Source organism: Erpetoichthys calabaricus, chromosome 3, assembly GCF_900747795.2.
Source record: "Erpetoichthys calabaricus chromosome 3, fErpCal1.3, whole genome shotgun sequence".
Lineage (NCBI taxonomy): Eukaryota > Metazoa > Chordata > Cladistia > Polypteriformes > Polypteridae > Erpetoichthys > Erpetoichthys calabaricus.
In genome coordinates, this window is record NC_041396.2 from 265,665,576 (window position 1) to 265,688,633 (window position 23,058).

The following is a 23,058-nucleotide window of genomic DNA, read 5'->3' on the forward strand; positions in this document are numbered from 1 at the left end:
GCAAACTCCACGCAGGAAGGACCCGGGAAGCGAACCCGGGTCTCCTAACTGCGAGGCAGCAGCGCTACCACTGTGCTGCCACGGTATATATCAGACCCACAAAATCCAATGCCTGCAGCCCTAATTGTACTAGCAGAATTTCAAAAGATATCTGGACTCAAAATTAATTTGAACAAAAGTGTGCCTTTTGCAGTCAATTCTCTAGCAAACAGCATTAGATTGGACACCTTCCATTTTATCACTGCAGATCAGTTTAAATATATTGATTAGGATGCTGCATAGAGCCCAACCTGGCACAGACTGGCACAGAGGCACGTGTAAAACCCAACAAGACTTTCATTTTTTTTCACCTGTGGGGCACATCTTCCCCGTGAACCACACAGGTAATACACAGTCCCAAAAGCACTTAACTCCACACAACACAATCTTTCCTCTGGCACCACCACTCCTCCCAGACTACCTCGTCCTCTTCCTCCCAATTCTGGCTCCTGAGTGGTGGATGCTGGCACTTTTTATGGCCCACCTGGAAGTGCACCAGGTGCTTGATCACCTGTTTCTAATTGCACTTCCAGGCGGGGCTGTATAGTTGTCCGGGCCGCCTCAGGGACCCATGCAGCACCCCCTGGCGGCCACCCCAGATCCCAACAGAGCTGTGGAGAACTCCATTTCCCATGGACCCCTGCGGAAAACTGAGGCACCCACGTCAGCCAGGGAGCCGAGTGTCCCGGGGTAGGTACCGAGACGCCCATGGTTGCTCCCCCGGAATATATGTAGCAGGGGCATCCCGGCCGGACATGGGCCCCGTCCGCCTGCCACATTATCTAGGGGTAAACATCACAAGTAAATATAAAACCTAATTTTCAATTTTATTACTGGGTGGCAAATATGCAGTATAAGAACACAGATTAACTTGGTCTGCAATAGAAGTTAAATCCTACAGTACCTCTTTATATTCCTTGCTTTTTACACCAGTAACTACAAGGTATCATCAACATACTAACAACACAATTGTCCTTCATTTAATCAGAATATGGAACCAATGTAGGAAGCACTTCAAGGCAGAGAAGCTTTTATCTGTGGCACCTCTACATGATAACCACCTTTTTCCACACTCTCAAACTTTGACAGTTTTTAATGTTTGGAAAACATATGGGATTAAATCATTTAGATATTTGTATACTGTAAAAATAATGTCTTTACATCCTATGACATTTTCACTCTAAATTTAGTTTCCCATCAACACATTTTTCCACTATCTCCAAATTAGAGACTTTGCTAAACAAAATCTGCACAATTTTCCTCACCTCCCACTTATTTTCTATTCCAGAACAGATATTGTTCAGTCTTGAAGACTCAGACTGCATTTCTATAATATATAAAACTGTTTTAAAGTCCCTTCCTTTTAAAGATCTCAAAGTACAGTGGGATAAGGATCTTTTATGCAACATCTCAGAAAAGGAGTGGAAGGCAACTATGCACAGAATTCATTTCAGCTCCATATGTGCAAAGCATTCAGTTATTCAACCTAAAATTTTTTATCGAGCACATCTATCTCGTTTCAAAATTGTCCAAAATGTTTCTAGGACAAGATCCAACCTGCAAATGTTGTAATCGAGCTCCAGCCTCACTAGGCCACATGTTTTGGGCGTATACCAAATTAACATCATTCTGGACAAAATTTTTTAAATGCCTATCAGATAGCTTTGGTGTCACAATCTCTCCTAATCCATTGACAGCTGTGTTTGGAAACCCCCAGATGGGCTTAATGTGGAGAAGGACAAACAAACTGTAATTGCCTTTACTTCACTATTGGCACATAGACTTTCCTTGCTCCTCCTCTGGAGGAATCTTAACCCACTTCTGTTAAGTCAGTGGGTAACTGATGTTATATACTATTTGAAATTAGAAAAAATCTAATTCTCTCTTAGAGGATCTGTTCAAAACTTTTTTAAACCTGGCAGGATCTAATGAATACTATTTTAGAATAAGCACTTATATTGGGGAGAAAGCTTTCTTTTTCCTCTTGTTGGCCTTTCTCTCTTTCTTACGGGTGCTTACCAATTCAGATGAAACAGAAGAAATTAGAAGGTTTAAAGCATATAACAAATCTTGGTAAAAGGCATAGGCTTATTGAGATTGGGGCTTCTTCTTAAACACCAATACATTAGGGAGATTTATAAGTGTCATAATTATTATTATTGCCTTGCTAGAAGATTTGTTTTGGCTCCTTTAAATTTTAATCTATGATGGAATGGTTATTAAAGATTCCATTGTTATTTCATTAATTTTTATACCACAGTTTTTACTTACTGTCGTCATCACCATTTTATTTGTCATTAGTAGGCTGGTTAAATCGTATTGGACCACTGTAAATGTCATCATCTTGTGACAAGAAACATGCCCTGTAAAAATGAGACAATATTTTACCTGAACTTGAATGTCTTAGTCAAATCTACCGGGTAAACCTGGCACACTGGGTCATCTGCTGGATTGTGCAGAATGAACTGAGATATATAGAGAGCACATCAGTGAGAGGTGGGAGCGGAGGTTGCCATCATCTATATGCTACACCGATCCCTCTCCCACTTGGACAGAGGCAGTGGTGCTGTAAGAATTATGTTTCTGGACTTCTTTAGCGCCTTCAACACCATCCAACCTCTGCTCCTCAGGGACAAGCTGACAGAGATGGGAGTAAATTCATACTTGGTGGCATGGATCGTGGACTATCTTACAGACAGACCTCAGTATGTGCGTCTCAGGAACTGCAGGTCTGACATTGTGGTCAGCAGCACAGGGGTGCCGCAGGGGACTGTGCTTTCTCCGGTCCTGTTCAGCCTATATACATCGGACTTCCAATACAACTCGGAGTCCTGCCACGTGCAAAAGTTCGCTGACGACACTGCTATCGTGGGCTGCATCAGGAGTGGGCAGGAGGAGGAGTACAGGAACCTAATCAAGGACTTTGTTAATTGGTGCGACTCAAACCACTTACACCTGAACACCAGCAAAAGCAAGGAGCTGGTGGTGGATTTTAGGAGGACCAGACCCCTCATGGACCCCGTGATCATCAGAGGTGACTGTGTGCAGATGGTGCAGACCTATAAATACCTGGGAGTGCAGCTGAATGATAAACTGGACTGGACTGCCAATACTGATGCTCTGTGCAAGAGAGGACAGAGCCGGTTATATTTCCTTAGAAGGCTGGCGTCCTTCAACAATTGCAATAAGATGCTGCAGATGTTCTATCAAACGGTTGTGGCAAGCACCCTCTTCTACACAGTGGTGTGCTGGGGAGGCAGCATAAAGAAGAGGGATGCCTCACGCCTGGACAAACTGGTGAGGAAGGCAGGCTCTATTGTAGGCACGGAGCTGGACAGTTTGACATCTGTGGCGGAGCAACGGCCACTGAGCAGGCTCCTGTCAACCATGGAGAATCCACTGCATCCACTGAACAGTATCATCTCCAGACAGAGGAGCAGCTTCAGCGACAGACTGCAGTCACTGTCCTGCTTCACTGACAGACTGAGGAGATTGTTCTTCCCCCACACTATGCGATTCTTCAGTGCCACCCGGGCGGGTAAACATTAACATTATTCAAAGTTATTGTCTGTTATACCTGCCTTGCACTCTCCACCTTGCATTTTTTAACTTGCACTGCATTTTTATCACTGTTTAATTAATATTGTTTTTATCAATATGCTCTTGCTGGAGTATGTGAATTTCCCCTTGGGGATTAATAAAGTATCTATCTATCTATCTATCTATCTATCTATCTATCTATCTATCTATCTATCTATCTATCTATCTATCTATCTAATGGAGATCTGATCAAGTCCACAAAACATTTTGACAGTGCTCTAAGAAAAAAGAAAATCAACAGTTTTGGAAATGTCTGCGGTGGCAAATTGAGAAAAACAACAAGCCATGGAAGGAAATAACTGGTTTAATTAACAAGAATCATCTTCTAATTAAGAAACTGTTTTTGAAATGAAATTGGTTTAAGTTTAAGGCCCCAACATAGTTGGTCATCTATTGTTTCATTTAACATCTCATTATTGTTTGATTGCCAATTATGGAAAAAAGAGAATTCAGGGCACTGAGTCCTACAAAACAAGGCAATTAAAATGAATTGAAAAGAATTAACAATTAACAGCAGGAATTGGCCACTACTGAAGAAAGTGGAAGGAAGTAAAAGCTTTTTCCAGCCCACTATACTGACTGTGATTGTTTTTTTTGAAAAAAAGCCCAAAAATGAAAAATAATGAGTGAGAAATTATGAATGTCACATAACACATAATGAATGAAATGTTAGTAGTGATGCACGACAAATGATGCATCATGAGTGAAAAGGGATGAGTAACAAAAGAATAGTGAAGAATGAAAAGTGAAGAGGAGCGAGTGATGAGTTAGTAACAAATGATACATGACATGATTTAATACTGATGCTTGATCACAAGAAAAGTGAGAATATATGATGTCTTGAAACGGACCCCATACACACGTAAGTAGGAAAATAGTTTACAGATATCCTCAAATCATTTTTATATAAATAAATATCATTTTAAGATACTGTACCTCTAAATGAAAATTTGTCTTGCAGATTTTTATTCCAATTTGGTATTGAAATGTATTTTGCCATATTTAGCCATATCTATCTGTCAATTAAATTTACTTACTGCGACATAATTTATAGATTTTTCTAAATTATTTTAAAACATAGTGAAATGATTTTAAAGACCTACTGATATCTATAAGTAGCCTCAGAACATTTAAGCTCATCTTAAAATGATTTAAAGATTTTGAACTATACCTTGAAATAATCTCTATACATTAAGAAATGTCTTGAAACGATTTACCAGTATCTTATGGATATCTTAATATTACTTAAAGATATTTTTAAATGAATTACAGGTACCTTTAAATTACTATTGTTTTATATTAAATATTAGGGAAGTGTCCAAACATTTATCAAACTAATTAGTATCATGAAAATGGATAGAAAGTAAAATGCAAGTGCCAAAATGACACACATGCTCACAAAAGAGCACATAACAAGCAGTGATTGCTTATAGCAGCATAACACTTGAAGAATTCAAACAAAGACCTTAATCCAGTGCACGGGTCCACACATCCTGCAAGTTATTACTTTTCAGTTTCTGTTGGCCTTTAAATGGGTTTCATTTTTCACTGCTCTACTTACCCACTTATGGTTACAGAAATTGTTTTTGCCTAAATGAAGATATTAAAAAGTTTCAAACCCAACACCCTTTGTCAAGAAAGTAGATTATTTTGACTTACCCCCAGAGTCAAAATAGTAGTGAATAACAAGCATATTTTCAGAAAACCTTTCATGTTTGAGTTTGAAACACCTGTATGGAAGAAAAAAAAGTTTTTGAAAAACATATCACAGGTAATAAAATCTATTATAAAAATCCACTTAATCCAATTCAGAGTCTGGGCACAAGTCATGAGACGTCTGTCTCCTGCAGGACACAGTATGGCACATATAAACACCAGACCAAAGCACATTATCCATCAACCTCTTAGGAGTTTGTTTATCCCATTGTTTATGGGTACTCCTCTTTGTACTCACAATCCAAACATCTGAATGCTAGTTTACTGGTGACGCTACATTTGCCTTAGTAAGTGTGCCCTATAATATGCGGGTGCTCCATCCAGATTTGTGTACTGAGTTATAATAATAATACTTCTTTACATACAGTATATAGTGCTTTTCTCACTACTCAAAGTGCTTTTCATAATGAGTATGGAGCCACTTCAACCACCCACCTCTAATGTATAGCATCCACTTGGATGATTGAATGTGAGCCATTTTTGTGCCAGTATGCTCCCCACACATTATTAGGTGGTGTAGTGGTGAAAGAGATTATAAACAAAGGATGATTAGGGGGGCAGAATGACCAAGCCATAGTAGGCAATTTAGCCAGAACATCAGGGCACACCCTGTTCTTTACAAAGGATTCTTGGGGATTTTTTATGACCACAGAGAATCAGGACTTCAGTTTTATGTCACATCTGAAGGACAGCACCATTTGTACATGAAAGTGTCCCCGTCACAGCAGTGGGGCATTGGGATCCACATTCAGACCACTGGGTAAGCACCTCCAGTTGGCCTCACCAACACCTCTTCCAGCAACAATCCAAGGTTTTCCCAAACTAGCTTAGCTTCAGCTGGATGATCTTTTCTGAATTGCATGTGTCATGGCTGCTGATGCATTATGCCCAATGTAAGGCACTGGCTCGCCACAAACTAAAACAGAATGATAGCATTCAGCAAGTGGATGAATTATAAACTATTTTAAATAATAATGCTACTTATTGTAAATAATGTATGAATTGTATCAGTGTGTGCTCCTAATCTGTCTCTCTCTTTCATAACTGGGACAAGGCACAGGGAAAAAGCACAGGTCCCTAATGGGAATGAAGGAAAGGTGTTGTTCCTTTATGGACTATGCAGGGTGCAGGTAAATAGACACTGTGATTCATCCACCAGAGGAAACATTAGTCATATATTGCTGTAGCTAAAAATGGGCCACCTCGATTTTAGGACAGTCACCCTGAAATGGAATTGACAGCTGCCACACCTGTGTTTGCCAATGTAATGATGTAATGTGCCTGTTAAGAATGGGTGTGGCTGAAACCCCTGATTTGAAATACAGTAGGTATATAATTAAATATATGTTGGGCTACGTCTGATTTTTTTCAATAATGTTGTAGTAACTGTGCATTAGGAAATGTGCCAGGCAGTAACAGTCTATTGATGATGTCAAAAATGGATGCTGCCAATACATCTAAAGAGCATTCCAGTAATTTTGTTGTGAAAGTATCTAAGGAAGTGGTAGTAGGTTTCATTTCTCTGTATTATATAAAAAAATCCTGGGACGAGATGAGACTTTTTCAGACAGATAATTTCAAGTCCCGCGAGATAAGACTTTGTGCCAAGAGATTTAACCACTTATAATCAGCCCGGACCTAGTGGAATTCAAAACCTAACAGGTCCAAGCGGGGGTGGAAATAAAAGACAAACAGCAGAAGACAAAGTAGAATGTCGTAAAGAGGTTCAAAAACGTTGGCGAGATACATATGTACAGCAGGTTAGAGATTATGAAAGTACTAAAATCGAAAGTCTCAAAAAACTGATAGTAAAGATCACATTAGCACTAACAAACAGAAATTACTACTCGTTGAAATAACGGAACTGCGAAAAGAGATCAAATATGTGGACATAGGTGATTTGACAGAAGTATGTAGATATTGTTCGGCTCTAAAGTTGAAGCTGGAAATTTGTAGATCGTCTAATTCATTTTGCCATCTGGGAAAAGTAGTATTTCTTCCCAATGAAGATGCGTATCCGCAAGAAATAAAAGATTTGTTATTTGGTGAAAGTGAAATCCACAAACACTACAGGCAAAATATCAGAATCTAAAATAATAATTTTTCGCATTTGCATCATTCAATAACGTAGATTTACACGATTCAGGACCATATGCTATGAGAATGTGTGGTCCCGCAACAATTAAAGCTGCTACAAGTTTAATTTCAAAGAAACCACAATTCGGTCAGGTTTATATTTTTGATCATGGAGAAGCGATGCAACATAGACTCGAAAGAGTTAAGCAATCAGACGTATTTGAAATTCTACAGCCAATAATGGATACAATTCCATACGTCCAAAAGTATCGCACTTTACACAAAATTTATCTGAAAAACACAGACAAAGTTTTCTTGGATTTCTATATGAATCCAAAAGATCATGCTTGCATATATAATAAACCAACATGTGACAAATTGTCAGCGATAATAGTTTCGAAAGATGGAGGTATCAAGGACAGAGTTGATATTCGTGTTTATCCAAAATCAGCACGATTTGTCGCAAGCTGCAGATCCAGGAAATGACCAGCAGTTAGGGACCTCACTGGGGTAGGCGAGCGAAGTGAACAGGGGGCAGAGCCCCCTAGTTACAAATTAAACTTAAGATTTGCTGTTCTGTTATCACGTTAAAATTACTGAACAGTGTTGTGCAAAGAGAGACAAGGTGAAACTTCAGTATGTAGTTTGTGAGATGATGGTGAAATCTCAGATTTTATACCGTCAACTTTGTCATTAAAGAAATTCATAACATCTTCACTTCTGTTTGGAGATAGTTTTCATGGCAATTCAGAATTCATTTTTGTTAGAATAGAGCATGTTCTAAAAAATGAACATGGATGGTATTTCTGCTGTCACTGATTAATCTGAAATAGTAGCAGAGCAACCAGACCAATAAAAGGTGTACCCACCTACAGAGAACTGGCCAGTCCCAGGTCTGTGCACCTCAGAGAGTGCCACCACTGAAATGCGGTGTTTACAAAGCTCCTCCAACAGCAGAGGAAGATGATCATCATGATGGAGAGACGTCTAACTAGATGGACCGCCTCAAATTGGGGCCCAAGTGCTGCAGTGCAGCAGGTGAGATTTTGGCACCACACCAGTTCAGATCCCCAACAGACATTTACCCCATTGGCTCTCTGACAGAAATGAACATGGGTGGTATTTCTGCTGTCATTTTTTAATCTGAACTTGCCTTTTTATTACCTGTCAATAGTGTGGCCATTCTTCTATGCTCAGATGGCTGGTATTCTACTTTAGAGTTTCTATGCACTTTAGTCACTTGTGTTTTATGGAGAACTACTTTATTTAAGGTCTCTTTCAGTGTAACATTGTAATTATATGTCATCTTGTATTGATATTTCTTCATGATTCAATCTGAGTTACTGAAAATATCTACAGATTTTACAGAGTTACAATCTAGCTATCGCACTGTCCTTGTTTTAACCTGTGAGTGCATTGCAAATAGTAAGGCAAACAATAATCCAAACGTAAGTAAATAGTGATGAGAGATAATAAACTTTAAAACAGTAATACTTCTATTTTGAATCTCAACTTTGTAAGTAATAATTAGATCCATTGTGTGATTATACTGTAACAATGAGTCAAGCAATTTAAATCAATTAAAACCCTTCTTGAGTTTAGCAGTTGAATAAAATATTTCCTAAAAGTGTCAGTTTCCACAAATACTGTATGTGAATATTAAAATGCCCCATCAACACTACAAAATTTGTCAAAAACAGTGAATATGTGTTATGATTTTGCAAGAATTCTATTCTGTTGTTTTTTTTTTTATTTGGTATGGTTTTATTTTTGTTCACTTAATAATTTTGTCTGTGGGAATTTTTGGCTATGTAAAGGCAGGAAAGACACATTAAACAATGATGCCTGAGACAATGGCACATTTTTAATGACCCCTCCCATATCTTGAGTGCCTTCAAAGAGTATTTAGACCCCTTCACTTTTTTCACACTTTGTTATGGTGCAGCCTTAAGTTAAAATCATTTCAATTCATATTTATCCCTCATCAAACAACAATCAATACCCCAGAATGACAAAGAGAAAGCATGACTTTAGAAATCTTTGTAAATTTACTAAAAAAAAAAAAAAGCTGAAATATCCCAAAGACAGAATTATTTATACTATTTGCTATGTCACTTGAAGTTTAGCTAAGGTGCATCCTGTTCTATTTATCATCCTTGAGATGTTTCTACAGCTTGTTTGGAATCCAACTGTGGTCTTTATTTAAAAGGCTTAGCTTCCATTTTTGGGTATCTGCAGGCCAGAAGCTTGCAGTTTGGGTTTGGGGATAGACTGCCTAGGGTGAGGTGTGTCCAGTTAGCCCAGAACTATATAGAGGTCAGGTCTGGCTTCGGATGTTTTTCATGAGAACTGAACTCATTTTTTGAGCTTTGTTGTGGCAGGAAAAACAACTATTATTTTTATGTAATATTTTAGTTTTCATTTGAATGATTCATTTTTTCATTGTTTGGTTTTTCTGCATCACCATTTTTGTTCATCACTATTATGAAGGCTTTTTTATTTACTGGCAATCATCTCCCTGTCTTTTCTTTCCTTCTCACAAAGATTCTAATCTTTCTTTCTTCCTCTTAACAAGATGTCTCTGGTGATCTGTAAATTAATGCTGCAATCATGCTAGAATCTGTTCTAATGTGTAATATGAGTGTCTTAAAGAATGTAAATTCACCCAAAATTTAGAAGCAGAATGCAAAATATAACACAGAATTATCCTAAGGCCACCTCCTCAACCAGTATAGAAATGTAAAACCATTTGGTACTTTCTCAACTATAAAGGAATAATGTCTGATTTACAAAGCCGGATTTCAGTAAAAAGACACATATTTGATTCTCTGCTTAATATTTTTCAACAAAGCAGCTTTATTTCAAAAGACATATATAATAAATTGCAAAGCTGTTTTGACCTATTATTTCATTTTTTTTATTTCATTTAAATTAAATAACTAATACAGGTACTCCAGATAGAGAATCTGATTTTATTTCTATGTGTAGTTATGCACTGTATTTGTTGGGAATTATATTGAGAATTAAAATGTGCTCAGAAATGAACATATGCAGAGGAGAGTTAAAGGACTTCAAAAATGCATTTGTTTTCTAAAACAATGCTTTGTTAATGTTCTTTTGCTGTTGTTTCACTTTTCTGATTATATAATATCTGGCATTATTATAAATGTACTGTATATTATAAAGTCAACTTTCTGAAAGGAGGTTTCTTGTAATGCTTAAAAGGTATACCTTTACAAGGATGCTTCATTTCATTCTAATGTTAAAACAGTTTGTCACATTTCTTGGCTAATGAAAATGTACCTGGTCTGTTAATGCTTTGGCGTTTTCTTAAGAATTACCTGAATGATTAGATTATTAGCTTAAGTAGAAAGCATATTACGCTCTGCTATATTGTGAGTCTAAAGTATTGCTTAGCTACGCATGTTTTCTTGATAGTGGATAAGAAATGGTTTAAATCAAATGTGCTATAATGCAGAACTGCTACCATAATACATGTTGTTATAGTGTATAAAATCTACAAATTATTCTCTATATTTTTATTATATTTTGCTCAATCCCAAAAAGATGAATTCAGATGCAGGACAATTGTATAGGCATTATAATAAAAAAGGCATATCCTCTTCCCTTACACCTCACTTTTATAACAGTTGTTCACAGCATAGTGCTAAATTGGTTTTACGGCCTGAGAAAGGAAGACTGAGCCGATACATCAGGATATTGATTACTTTATGGATGGACATCTGGGACAACAATTTGGTTTACAGCCTGGAAAAGGAAGACATGCCAATGTTTTCGGTAACATCAAAAAAACTTTATTATCTGGGAAAAGATAGATTAAAGAGTTTGAGCAAAATTCATCCATCATATTGACAGCCAGCCAATCAGGTGCATGCAACAACCATGTGTTGTGAAACCATGGTATGAAATTTTATAATAAATATGCCTCGTTTGAAAGCAACGTCAGAAGAGAAACAGCAACGATGGCAAGCAACGTCAGAAAAGAAAACAAAGACACTGAGACCAATTTTTGTCCGATCGTCAATTAACAGCATTTTCATGAGCCTCGATTGCTAGATCAAACGCCGCCCTGAGACATTCATGCTTGACATCACTGATTCCTTTCAGTAAGCTTTTTTAAGACTATTTTATCCAGACTTTACTATCGATCTTATTTTCTATTACTTATTATTGTTAGTTAATAAATATTAACTTGTTTTCATCTTTCTATACTTTGTCTTAATGTCTAGAGTGATCGAAGTAAAAAGGTAGATTTCTTTGAGCACCTGGTGCAGACGGAGATTTGCCATTACCTCTGTGCTGCAAGGTTTATTAAGGGCTGAGAGTGAGAGCGCCACTCAAAAGTAGGAAACAGTACATGAGGTAAGGCACTCTTGACTGATGAATGGCCTATAGTCAAGAGTGCTGAGTCTTTGTATGTTTGAACATTTTTTTGGAGACCAAAAGTAATATTTAGGTCTGAGATATATTTAAAACATCATATGTTGTTCATGCCAATAATAAGTAAGTCTCTTGAAGTGCTGAAAGAGTGACACGTTGTGTTATTCTTATAGCACTTGTGTGGTTTAAAGTGATAGAAGTTAACCAGCTGTGTGTGTGTCATTCGTAGGGCACTGTTGTGGTTAGGGTCTAAGTGTGTGTGTATCTATGTATGTGTGTGTTATTATTTAGGGTGCAGGAGTAGACCAATCCAATAATGAATTTGACAAGTGTAAGGGGTTAACAGACGATAACACAATGTGTAGTTTTAAAATCTGTTTCAAAGTTAAAGAAACTGCTATGCCATTGGCTTCCATTTACGATGTCAGGATTCTGGGCTAAAGCAGTTTATTTTGGAAACATGATTTTTGTTTTATAAACTTTGGACAATAACACGAGAGCTTCTTATAATGTCCATTTCTAAGTTACACAAGCATGCCTTGCTATACATTCCTGACTCTAATGACAGAAGTGTATGAGCTCTGAAAGCATTGAGGGCCAGAGTGTACAAGTGGTCAGCTCAACGGTCTGTGGAGTATGACTACTGTCAGAGATGATTTTTACTGTCAAATATGATTTTTACTGTTTGATTGTATTGCTTATTATGACCTTTTTTCTAGTACTCTTAGAAAGCATTTTGATTTAAGCCTTTGATCTGTGACCCAGTGTCAGCTGTGCTGAGCGGCTGGTAAACACAAGGCTAACAATTGATAAGAACCAGTGTAAGCCAGTGTAGCAGAATTCTGACTCCAAGGGTCCGTTTATCAGTAACTTGCAAAGACATGAGAAATGGCCACTAACATATACTTCTACAATTAACCTCCTTAGCGTTAGACCCGAGCGTTACTTGGGCTGCAAAAACCATGCTAAAGCATTTTATTTTGGAAACATGATTTTTGTTTTATAAACTTTGGACAATAACACGAGAGCTTCTTATAATGTCCATTTCTAAGTTACACAAGCATGCCTTGCTATACATTCCTGACTCTAATGACAGAAGTGTATGAGCTCTGAAAGCATTTTTCAGAGAAAAGAAATATGAAAAGGCAAAGTTGTCTTTCAGACAAGATGACCATATCATGCCTAAAACAGCTTTAAAAAATCAATAAGAGTGCTGATCAGAAGGAGAAACGTATGGAGAAAGTCAAGACAAGTATGCTCCAAGTTACTGCTGACAGTAATGGGCTGCCTGGAAAGACTAAACATGTGGTGGTACCAGGTTGTATGCTGTCACATATTAAATCATTTGGATTTTGTTTAATGGCATTATCTATTTGGAAAATACTTTAAAAATATGCAGCGTTCTCTCCTTCTTGTTCAGGTACTCTGTCTAAATGCCTGGGTTACTGATGTAAAAGGAGGGGCAAATTATTGAACTTTAACAGCTGTCAGTCCTGACCAAGTGATAAGAATATAGGATTTTGGGCATTCTTTAAGGGTCCATGCAATAAAGAGTTTTAAGAGGAACAGAGTCACCCTACCATTACAAAACAGTTATCTGTTGATTTAGATTTTCTTTTACTCATTTTATACAAAATACCCCTATGATTTCCCCTGGTCTTGTACCCCTGCACAGACTAGACCCTGGGCATCTTGTAGTTTTGTAACCAACCTGAAACCAGGAGTGAGTGAGAAACACAGGCATGTTATGGGGTGCAAAAACAATACTATGAAAGTGACTGGTTGGCCATATCCTCCATGGGTTACAAACTATGAATCAAACATCTAAGCAAACATCCATCCATCCATTTTCCAACCCACTCAATCCGAACACAGGGTCACGGGGGTCTGCTGGAGCCAATCCCCAGCCAACACAGGGAACAAGGCAGGAACCAATCCCGGGGCAGGGTGCCAACCCACCGCAGGACACACACAAACACACCCACAAACCAAGCACACACTAGGGCCAATTTAGAATCACCAATCCACCTAACCTGCATGTCTTTGGACTGTGGGAGGAAACCGGAGCGCCCGGAGGAAACCCACACAGACATGGGGAGAACATGCAAACTCCACGGCAGGGAGGACCCGGGAAGCGAACCCAGGTCCCTTCTAAGCAAACAAGCAAACAAAATAGAATGGAAAAAAAAGGAATTACTTACAGAGATACTGCTCTTCTGCAATAATCCTAGTAATTATCTGGCTAACTCACACTGTCCTAACTAAACTAAATGAAGCAAAGAATAAGAAAGCGCAAGACAGGGATAAGATGAGGGGCAGAAAAAATGTCTCAAAAAACAGGAGCAGATGTATGGGAAAAAATGACATCACTCCAATAATGTTTCAAAGTGTAATAAAATTAGTGATTTATTTGCAATAGGGCCAGAGTGTACAAGTGGTCAGCTGAACGGTCTGTGGAGTATGACTACTGTCAGAGATGATATTTACTGTCAAATATGATTTTTACTGTTTGATTGTATTGCTTATTATGACCTTTTTTCTAGTACTCTTAGAAAGTATTTTGATTTAAGCCTTTGATCTGTGTCCCAGTGTCAGCTGTGCTGAGTGGCTGGTAAACACAAGGCTAACAATTGATAAGAACCAGTGTAAGCCAGTGTAGCAGAATTCTGACTCCAAGGGTCCGTTTATCAGTAACTTGCAAAGACATGAGAAATGGCCACTAACATATACTTCTATAATTAACCTCCTTAGCGTTAGACCCGAGCGTTACTTGGGCTGCAAAAACCAGACTAAAAGCGTTAGTCCCGAGTGTCACTTGGATAACTGTACAGATGTGTCTTGTGTAAGAGCTAGAACTGAGAATCACTCGGGCTGTAAAAGTGCTGTCAGTGCTGTTGTTCTTTGTAGAAATTATGTCTGAGTGCAAGTTTTCACTAATTATGAAATATCTGACCTTTACCATCAATGAAGACTTTGATGAGAATACCCATCTAGCACCTAAACTGAAGAAAATTTGGGAGATATACCATGCCATTGTAGCACAATTTTGGAGCGTTTATATTCCAGACCGTGATGTCAGCATCGATGAAAGCCTCATGGCTTATAAGGGCAGACTGTCATGGATCGTGTCAAAATGAGTAAAATTTGGCATAAAGTTTTACGAGCTTTGTGATTCTAAAACGGGATACATTTGGAATTTGGTTCTGTACACAGGGAAAGGGACGGTGTTTGATCTGAAATATGATCAGTATGGTGTTGCTATGTCATCGGTGCTGACTTTGATAGATGCTCTGCTGGATCAAGGTTTCTGTGTAACCATGGACAATTTTTATACTTCGCCAGAGCTATTTGACATCTTGCTGCAAAGAAAGACTGACACATATGGAACAGTGGGTCCCAACCATCGTGGCATACCTGAAGACTTTGGCAGAGAGCTAAATTACAGTGAGGTGCGCTAGTAGCTTACCAAAAGGGTAAAGGAAAACAGGATGCTGGCAAAATTGGCCATCATGAAAAGTCCCTTCTAGAAGTTGCTCTTTTGGAGCACGCCACTGGCTCAGCCCACAACAGTGTGTAAGAAGCACCTCTGGGGGTCTTTTCTGCTTACTGCTATTGGGCAACTCATTGCTTCCACCTGATGTAATTGTTAAGTTTATTTTTTATTTAATTTATTGGCTGTATTATTTGTCCAGTGAGTCTTTAACCTTGTTTTATTTTATGTTTCTGCTGCTGTATGCATCTTAATTTCCCCATAGGATCAATAAAGTTTATCAAATCCAATCTAATCTTTGCATGGCATTTTTTGGTGCCATGGGGGTATTGTTGACTTTTATGGTTATAATAATTTTTTTTTCCAAAGGTTTCTAAATCTGCTTTTTGTGCTTATTGAACTTAAAATAAATAAAAAAAACTTGTCATGCTAAATCTTCTGGATTTGGGTGTGCATATGAATTTCACCAGCAATCCACTCTTATTTTCTCCAGGTGCCCACCATCTATTGCTGACTGGAAAAAATTCAAAGTCGTACACCCTTGTTTTGAGCCAGGCTAGTCAAGTAAACAAATATACATTTATTTCTGTACCAAAAAACAAGTGCAAATTAAAATTTAAAAGACAACTTTTTAAGAAATTAATTCTAATATAGTCATCAATGTCACATTCATGGACTGCACAATAGAAAGACAGGGGGTTGGTGGGCTTTTAGCCTTGGATCTCCCCCAGGTTTATTACCTCCATCATCTTTCCAACTGGAGTTTTAATTTTCCTGTCCTTCCTGTCCATCTGACCATAATTTGTTATAGCTGGACATTGTGATTCTTTGCTGTTGCAAATATCTGTTTAGTTTTTACTTTCTTTTGTAACTCTGCATATTGTAAAGCACTTTGAAGTACTTTCATAAAGAAATGTTGTCAGAAATATTCAGTGATGGTGGAATAAAAGTAAAATAATGTAAAAATTAATTTTAAATCTTTGTGATTATTTTAATTACTGCACAGCATCTTTACACACCACTGCTATGTCGAAGGTAACTATCTATTTCAAAAGCTGTAATTTTGCCAGGGTGGTTATACAGAAAGTTTATCCATACTTAGATTGAAATTCTTTGATAGGACTAGACAGGAAAAAATCTAATTTACTCCTAAAGTACTTTTTACAATGTTTATCTCAAAGAATGCAGAGAAGTGTATAAAACTTGTGTATGCACAAAAAGTGTGTGCATGCAACTTCTGATTTATAAAAGTAAACTTTACAGCAATTCTGATCCATCTGTATGCAAATTTCCTCGAAACCGCAATGACGACACACTTGATAAATTAAGGAAATATACCCAATCCAGTTAAGTGATGACTGACATAAATTGTTAATATTATTATTATTACTATAACAGCTTTGTTATATAAATTATAATAATAATCACACAGCCATTACTTTAATGTTTGTTAACATGACAAATGTACTGTAACCTTTCTTAAAAGGATACCCATTCATTGCTTGTATAAAATCTATATGTTTATTATATAGAAAGCACACCGTAAGAATCCTTATATGTGTGATATCTTGGTGTTATACCTCAACAATCAGTTTTTTTTTTTTAACATATTGAGAGCATTCCGGTTATGTACTTTTGTGACAATGCCATGCAGCTGCTTATAACGTGTAGTTGGTAATAGTAATAGAAGTGGCTCATTTTGGAAAAGGGGAGATGTAATGTTTACAATGCTTGATATAGCAAGATTTATAAAAAATGTGATAGTTCATCTGTATATGCATGATGGGAAATAATAAAAAAGTAAGGGTTATTCAAATGGAGTATCTTGCATGTGACTGTCTTCTATGATAACACTGGTCTACAAAAAATATTTTTTGTTTGCTACTGGGAACTTCAGACCAGCTCTTTATTAAGTGTTTTACACTGATTTCATATATGAAATAGAAATTAAGCTAGCACGTCAGGTTTTTGAAATACACATCATTGACTTTTGAAATTGTAACACTGAGAAATGTAGCCAAACCAGCTAAATGACAACTCAGTGCGTAATAATTGACATCACTGAGCCATTATTACAACATGCATTGACATGACAAGCATAGTACACCACAAAAATGATAAATATGATGTACTGTATAGACTGTATTTCAGTTTCCTTTTAAGTGGGTCCGCTTTGTGTACTGGCACTGAGGAAATTTGTATCGGTTACATGCTGTCACTTTTCTGGCAGGTCAGGAATATCTTAGTCAAGCTTCACTCCATCATGCCCACTGTGCTGGAAACAATTAACCAACCGGCAAAGCGCTATATTAAGTTTTTGTATGGAGTAGGTGAACATACATAAAGCAACATGTTTTTGCAAACAAAAAGCAATGCGCAGCAGTGTATGGTTGGTCCTAACATAATCAGATCACTTTACTACACTCATAATCAACAAAGTATTTCAAATCAAAAAAATCCAAATATTGGAACAAAGACATCTAGCGAGAATGAAGCTGTTGCTGTTAACCGTAGTAGTGCCATTCCATTAATATGATGTTCCAAGATGTGAATGGTAAAGGTTGTGACTCAGTGATTAATTTATTTTGAAGTAAAGTAGCTTTGACACACATGATGGTGCTGAATATGGTGGGCCACTTGTTGTTGATGACACTGGTCTACAAAAAATATTTTTTGTTTGCTACTGGGAACTTCAGACCAGCTCTTTATTAAGTGTTTTGCACTGATTACATATATGAAATAGAAATTAAGCTAGCATGTCAGTTTTTTGAAATTCACATCATTGACGTTTTGACACTTTTGAATATCAATATAATATATCAACACGATATCTGGAGTTTGGACTATGTTCCAGCAAAATTGTTTTGATGTGTTTATTCTGAAAACAAACCAGAAGACGATACCAGAGACACGTTAAAGTATATTTATGTCAATTTACCTCAATATAAAAGTGAGGTCAGCATGCTCCAAAATATTTGAGGCACTCGCTTTTGCGCTTGTACTGCACATCCGTCTCTCTTTGCAAGAATCAACAGTAGTCTCCCATCATGCTTGGAGTGAATTTTCCCCGATATCGGTTTTCCATCATCTTTATATCTTGATGAAATCATTCCCCATGGTCATCACTGACTTCGCCCAGATTTGGTGGAAAAAAGTCGAGATGAGAATGTAAAAAATGCATCTTCAGTGACATTCTGGCTCCCATAAGCTTATATGCTTTCAGCAGGTTCTCCACAAGCTCAGCATAATTGTTTGCTCTGTGACCGTCAAGAAAATTCTGGACAACCGCAGCAAATGCTTCCCATGCTGCTGATTCAGTGGGCTTCAGTTTCCTTTTGAACTTATTGTCAAGCATCAGTTCACGGATTTCAGGAAAAACAAAAATACCTTCTTTAATTTTGTGTTCATTTTCCTCGAGACCAAACTTATTTCTTAAATGAATTGCCGTTTCTGTCCATCGCCTTGACAGAATTTTCAAAGTAATGGTGAATCTAATGAACGAAATGTCCTGAAATGCAATGTTATGTTTAACAGTAAAACCACTACCTACTGCAGTATCATGTCTGAGTTGTGTCATTATGCTTTAGAGTCCTACAAGACTTGGTAATCAGCAACAAATATTTTATCTGCTAATTAAACATTAATAATTAAAAAAAAAAATTAATAATGACAAGGTAAACAACTCACAGCTTTTAGTAGTGTGTGGCGAAATCATTTATCTCAATGGCATCCCTAGTGGAATTACCAGTATTTATCAAAATGGTTATCCTCCTTTACTATCCAGACACCCTAGATGTCCAAGACCAGGAACAGCATAACTAAAAAACGGGACGTGCTGGATGATAACGGTTTTCAGATTTGGAGTCAGCAAGTGAAACCTGTTATAGTAAAGGTGAAAGACTCCCATTTTCACTGAAGAACTTTTGTTGTCAATTTATATAGGCAACTTTTGGTCACTTCATAGTGAAATTACTGGCATGTTAGTAATATCTTAGCCAAGCTTCACTCCATCATGCTGACTGTGCTGGAAGCCATTAGCTTACTGTATAGGTGTAATAAGAGTATAAGTTTAATATGTCACTGTACTCTGTGCAATTATGTTTTATAAATCTGCCTTTTCCTAATCACATGCACAGTTGACACAGAGCCAGATTTAGCACAGGGGCTCATCATATAGAACTGCTAGGCAAGCATTATAATATAAGACAAGATGGATAGAGACAACTGGGAAATGTATAGTAAGACTGAGGTCTGTTGGATACTATTTTTTGTCTGCCAAAGTCAGCATGAAACTGTATCCTCTTTTGCCTTGTTTGGAATTACATGGTTCACCTAAGTGGGAGCCTGCATGCGAAGAAATAGTATAAAGCCTTGGAACATTGCTCGGCACACCTTAGAAGCCGACGGATGGATGGGAGATAACGTCATCCGATCCTGAAAATCCTTCCACTGCAACGGCGAAAATGGCAGACTCTACACATCAGGCCCCCACTCCCGAACTGGGTTTTGCCATTGGCTTCCTTCATCTGTTATGCAGCGTAAGCTGACTTTACGCCAAGCTAAGTTACCTCTCCTATGTGATTTCTTACCGCCATATCACTAAGGGAGGGGTATCACCTTTTTATATTATATCTATATAGTTTCGGGTTACGTAACATGCCACAATCACAAAAGAACTCATTACCAGGGAGCTAGCACTCTCTGCTGGATACAGGAGGCACTACATTCAGTTTTCTTATGGTGTGGCTGTACATGCATTAAACATATTTTTTATAACATGAACAAGAAAAAAATTCACGTGTCTGTGGCCTGGGTCAACTCATGATTCATTTATTTTGAGGCAAACTAGTTTTGGCTGTACCCGGGGTAGGTAATGTCGGTCCTGGAGGGCTACAGTGGCTGCAGGTTTTCATTCCAACACAATTGCTTAATTAGAAACCAATCCTTGCCAATCTCAGACCTTATTATTTTTATGGCTTGTTAGTCTGCAATGTTAGGTTTCATATCATAGGTTTTTCCTTTCCAAGGATTTGAAACTTAAAGTGGATAATGTTTAGTCTGTCACATTTTTCTCTTAAGTGTTTATTAAACCAAATAGTGAGTGATGAATACACACAGTTGTTATTGGAATCAAGTTAGATGGAGAACTGCTGGTTCCTTTGTCATTGTCATCTTATTGCTAATAAGGAGCTATTAAAAACAGTGAATGCAGCATCCAAATGTCACTTCAGCAATAAGTAGCTTCATCAGCAATAATTGACCTCTCATTAAGAAAGTGAGTTCAAACGAAAACCAGCAACCACTGTGGCCCTTCAGGACCGACATTGCTGTATTATCGTAGTATTTCCCTCTACTTACCCTTTACCTGTTTTCTCAAGGGTAAATGTTCTCGTCAGGTTCGTTATCGGGTTGGTCTACTGTTGCACTTTAAAATGAACACACACACATAGATAAACACACACACACAGACCCTAACCACAACAGTGCCCCATGAATGACACACACACGCTGATTAACTCTTAGCACTTTAATTACACATCAGCCTGTCACTCAGCACTTCAAGAGACTTACTTATTATTGGCACGGACAACATATGATGTTTGAAATAGACCTCAGACCTAAATGTTACTTTTGGTCTCCAAGAAAATATTAAAACATACAAAGACTCAGTATCCTTGACTATAGGCCATTTATCAGCCAAGAATACCTTCTTCTCATACTGTCCCTAACTATTGAGTGGCGTTCCTCACTCTCAGCCTTATAAATCTCGCAGCACAGAAATAATGGCAAAAATCTGGCTACCCCAGGTGCTCAAAGAAATCTAACTTATTAATTCAATCACTCTAGACATTAAGACAAAGCATAGAATGTTAAAAGCAGCATGGTATTTATTACAAGATTAATAATAATACCATTGGAACAAAGAATAATAGAAAATAAGTACTGATAGAAAAGTCTGAATATATATAGTCTTTAGGAAAAGCTTACGAAAAAGTTTGAAATGACAAGGATGAATATCCCAGGGAGGCGTTTGATTTAGCAATGGATGTTCATGATGCCTTTCTGACGACCAATGCTGTCTTGGTCTGTTCCTCTTCTTCTCCTCCTTCTCTTTGCTTCTTCTCCTTCCTCCTCCTCCTCTTCTCCTCTTCTCCTCCTTCTGCTCCTCTTCCAAATCAAGGCATATTTATTATGAAATATCATGCCTTGGTTACACAACACATGAACCTGATTGGCTGGCTGTCAATGTGATTGATGAATTTTGCTCTTTGATATTGCCTGTTTCCCTTTCCTAGGCCATAAATCCCAGATGTCCATCCATAAAGTAATCAATAGCCTGGGGTGTCAGCAGAGCATCCTTTCCCAGGTTGTAAAATAATTGAGCCCCAGAATGTCTTCCTTTCAACGTAGGAAACAGCTGTTTGAAAGTGAGGTGTGACAAAACCTGCTTTGATCTGTCTTAGTTCATCTGTTGTCTTGTCTCGAACAAAATATAATGGAAACCAAAATGTACAGATTTTATACACCATAACAATTGCCATCTTGTCATTACATGTGCCAGATAATAACAGCTACCCGCCTTATGCCTTTCTCAAACACCAAGAACACAGAGAAGAGAAGCTATAATGCCCTCTGCACTCAGTTGCAGAGCACAGACAGATGATCTTGAATGCAGGATGGCTGCACTACCAGCATTGTGATTGCATATGCATGAGGTTGATTAGCACTGAGGCATGTTCACAAATTCACATTTACAAGTTGATTGTTACTTACAAAGGGTAAATTGTGTAAAAATGTGTGTTCGCCAGGTTTAATAAATCTGATTGGTAAGCATTTTTCTGTTTTTTTTTTTTTTTAGTGTACGCGTATTTTCATGCTCAAATCCATGCAAAACTTAATAAATTAGACCCCAGGACTCTAAATAAAGATATTATTATGTTTTAAGTTTTCCTGCATTTTCAGCTTTATTATAAGAACTAAACTATTCTCACAGAGTTATTATGTTAACTAGATAGATAGCTTGCTATCGCCGCTCTCCTATGCTACCACACCCGTCTGTCCTACCGGTTCCGCTGTGCAGTGCTGCTTCTCCACTGCTATTCAGATAAGTATTGCCCAGTATCATGCTAAAATACTCTCAAGACAGACTCCTCCTTATTAAACAGTTTGTCCAGAGCAAATGGTCTGACTGGAACATCCTAAAAGACACCGGTATTTTGCAGCGCCCGAAATATGTACATTGCGGATCAGGTCGCCGCCACCACCGGGCTGCGAATGAAAAGACCACCGGCAGCATTTGCTCAGGAATACGCTGTCCTTCTCATGGCCCTGGAAATAGAAGTGTCAGCGTGCCAAATTTACATTATGTGGAAATAAACCCTGATCATGGCTCTGTGCAAAAAGAAGCCTCATTAACTAATATTGCACTGTTTAACTCAAGATCTCTTAATGGCAAAGCATTGGTGCTGTCAGAACTCATCACTGACACCAAACTTGATATTCTGTGTTTAACGGAGACTTGGCAAAAGCCGAACGAATTTATGTCTCTCACGGAGGCGACTCCACCTGGTTTCACTTTCCACACAGAGCCTCGCAGCTCAAGGCAGGGCGGTGGGCTTGCAGTAATTGTCAGAGCAGACTTAAACATCAAATGAATCCAAATTGACTGGCCATTATCTTTTGAGTGCCTGGCTCTTAAACTAATAATGGAATCAGGTCCTGTCTCACTCATTGTT

General features: G+C 37.9%; 1 protein-coding gene across 1 annotated transcript in view; it reads right to left on the reverse strand.

Moving 5' to 3' along the window:
- LOC127526920 (NXPE family member 3-like) overlaps nt 1–23,058 on the reverse strand; it is a 93,856-nt gene that overhangs the window by 48,578 nt on the left and 22,220 nt on the right. Inside the window, exon 2 of the mRNA XM_051924079.1 lies at nt 5,299–5,369. Coding sequence (XP_051780039.1) covers nt 5,299–5,352 — 54 coding nt within the window. The 5' untranslated portion in view covers nt 5,353–5,369. The remainder of the gene's footprint in view (nt 1–5,298; nt 5,370–23,058) is intronic.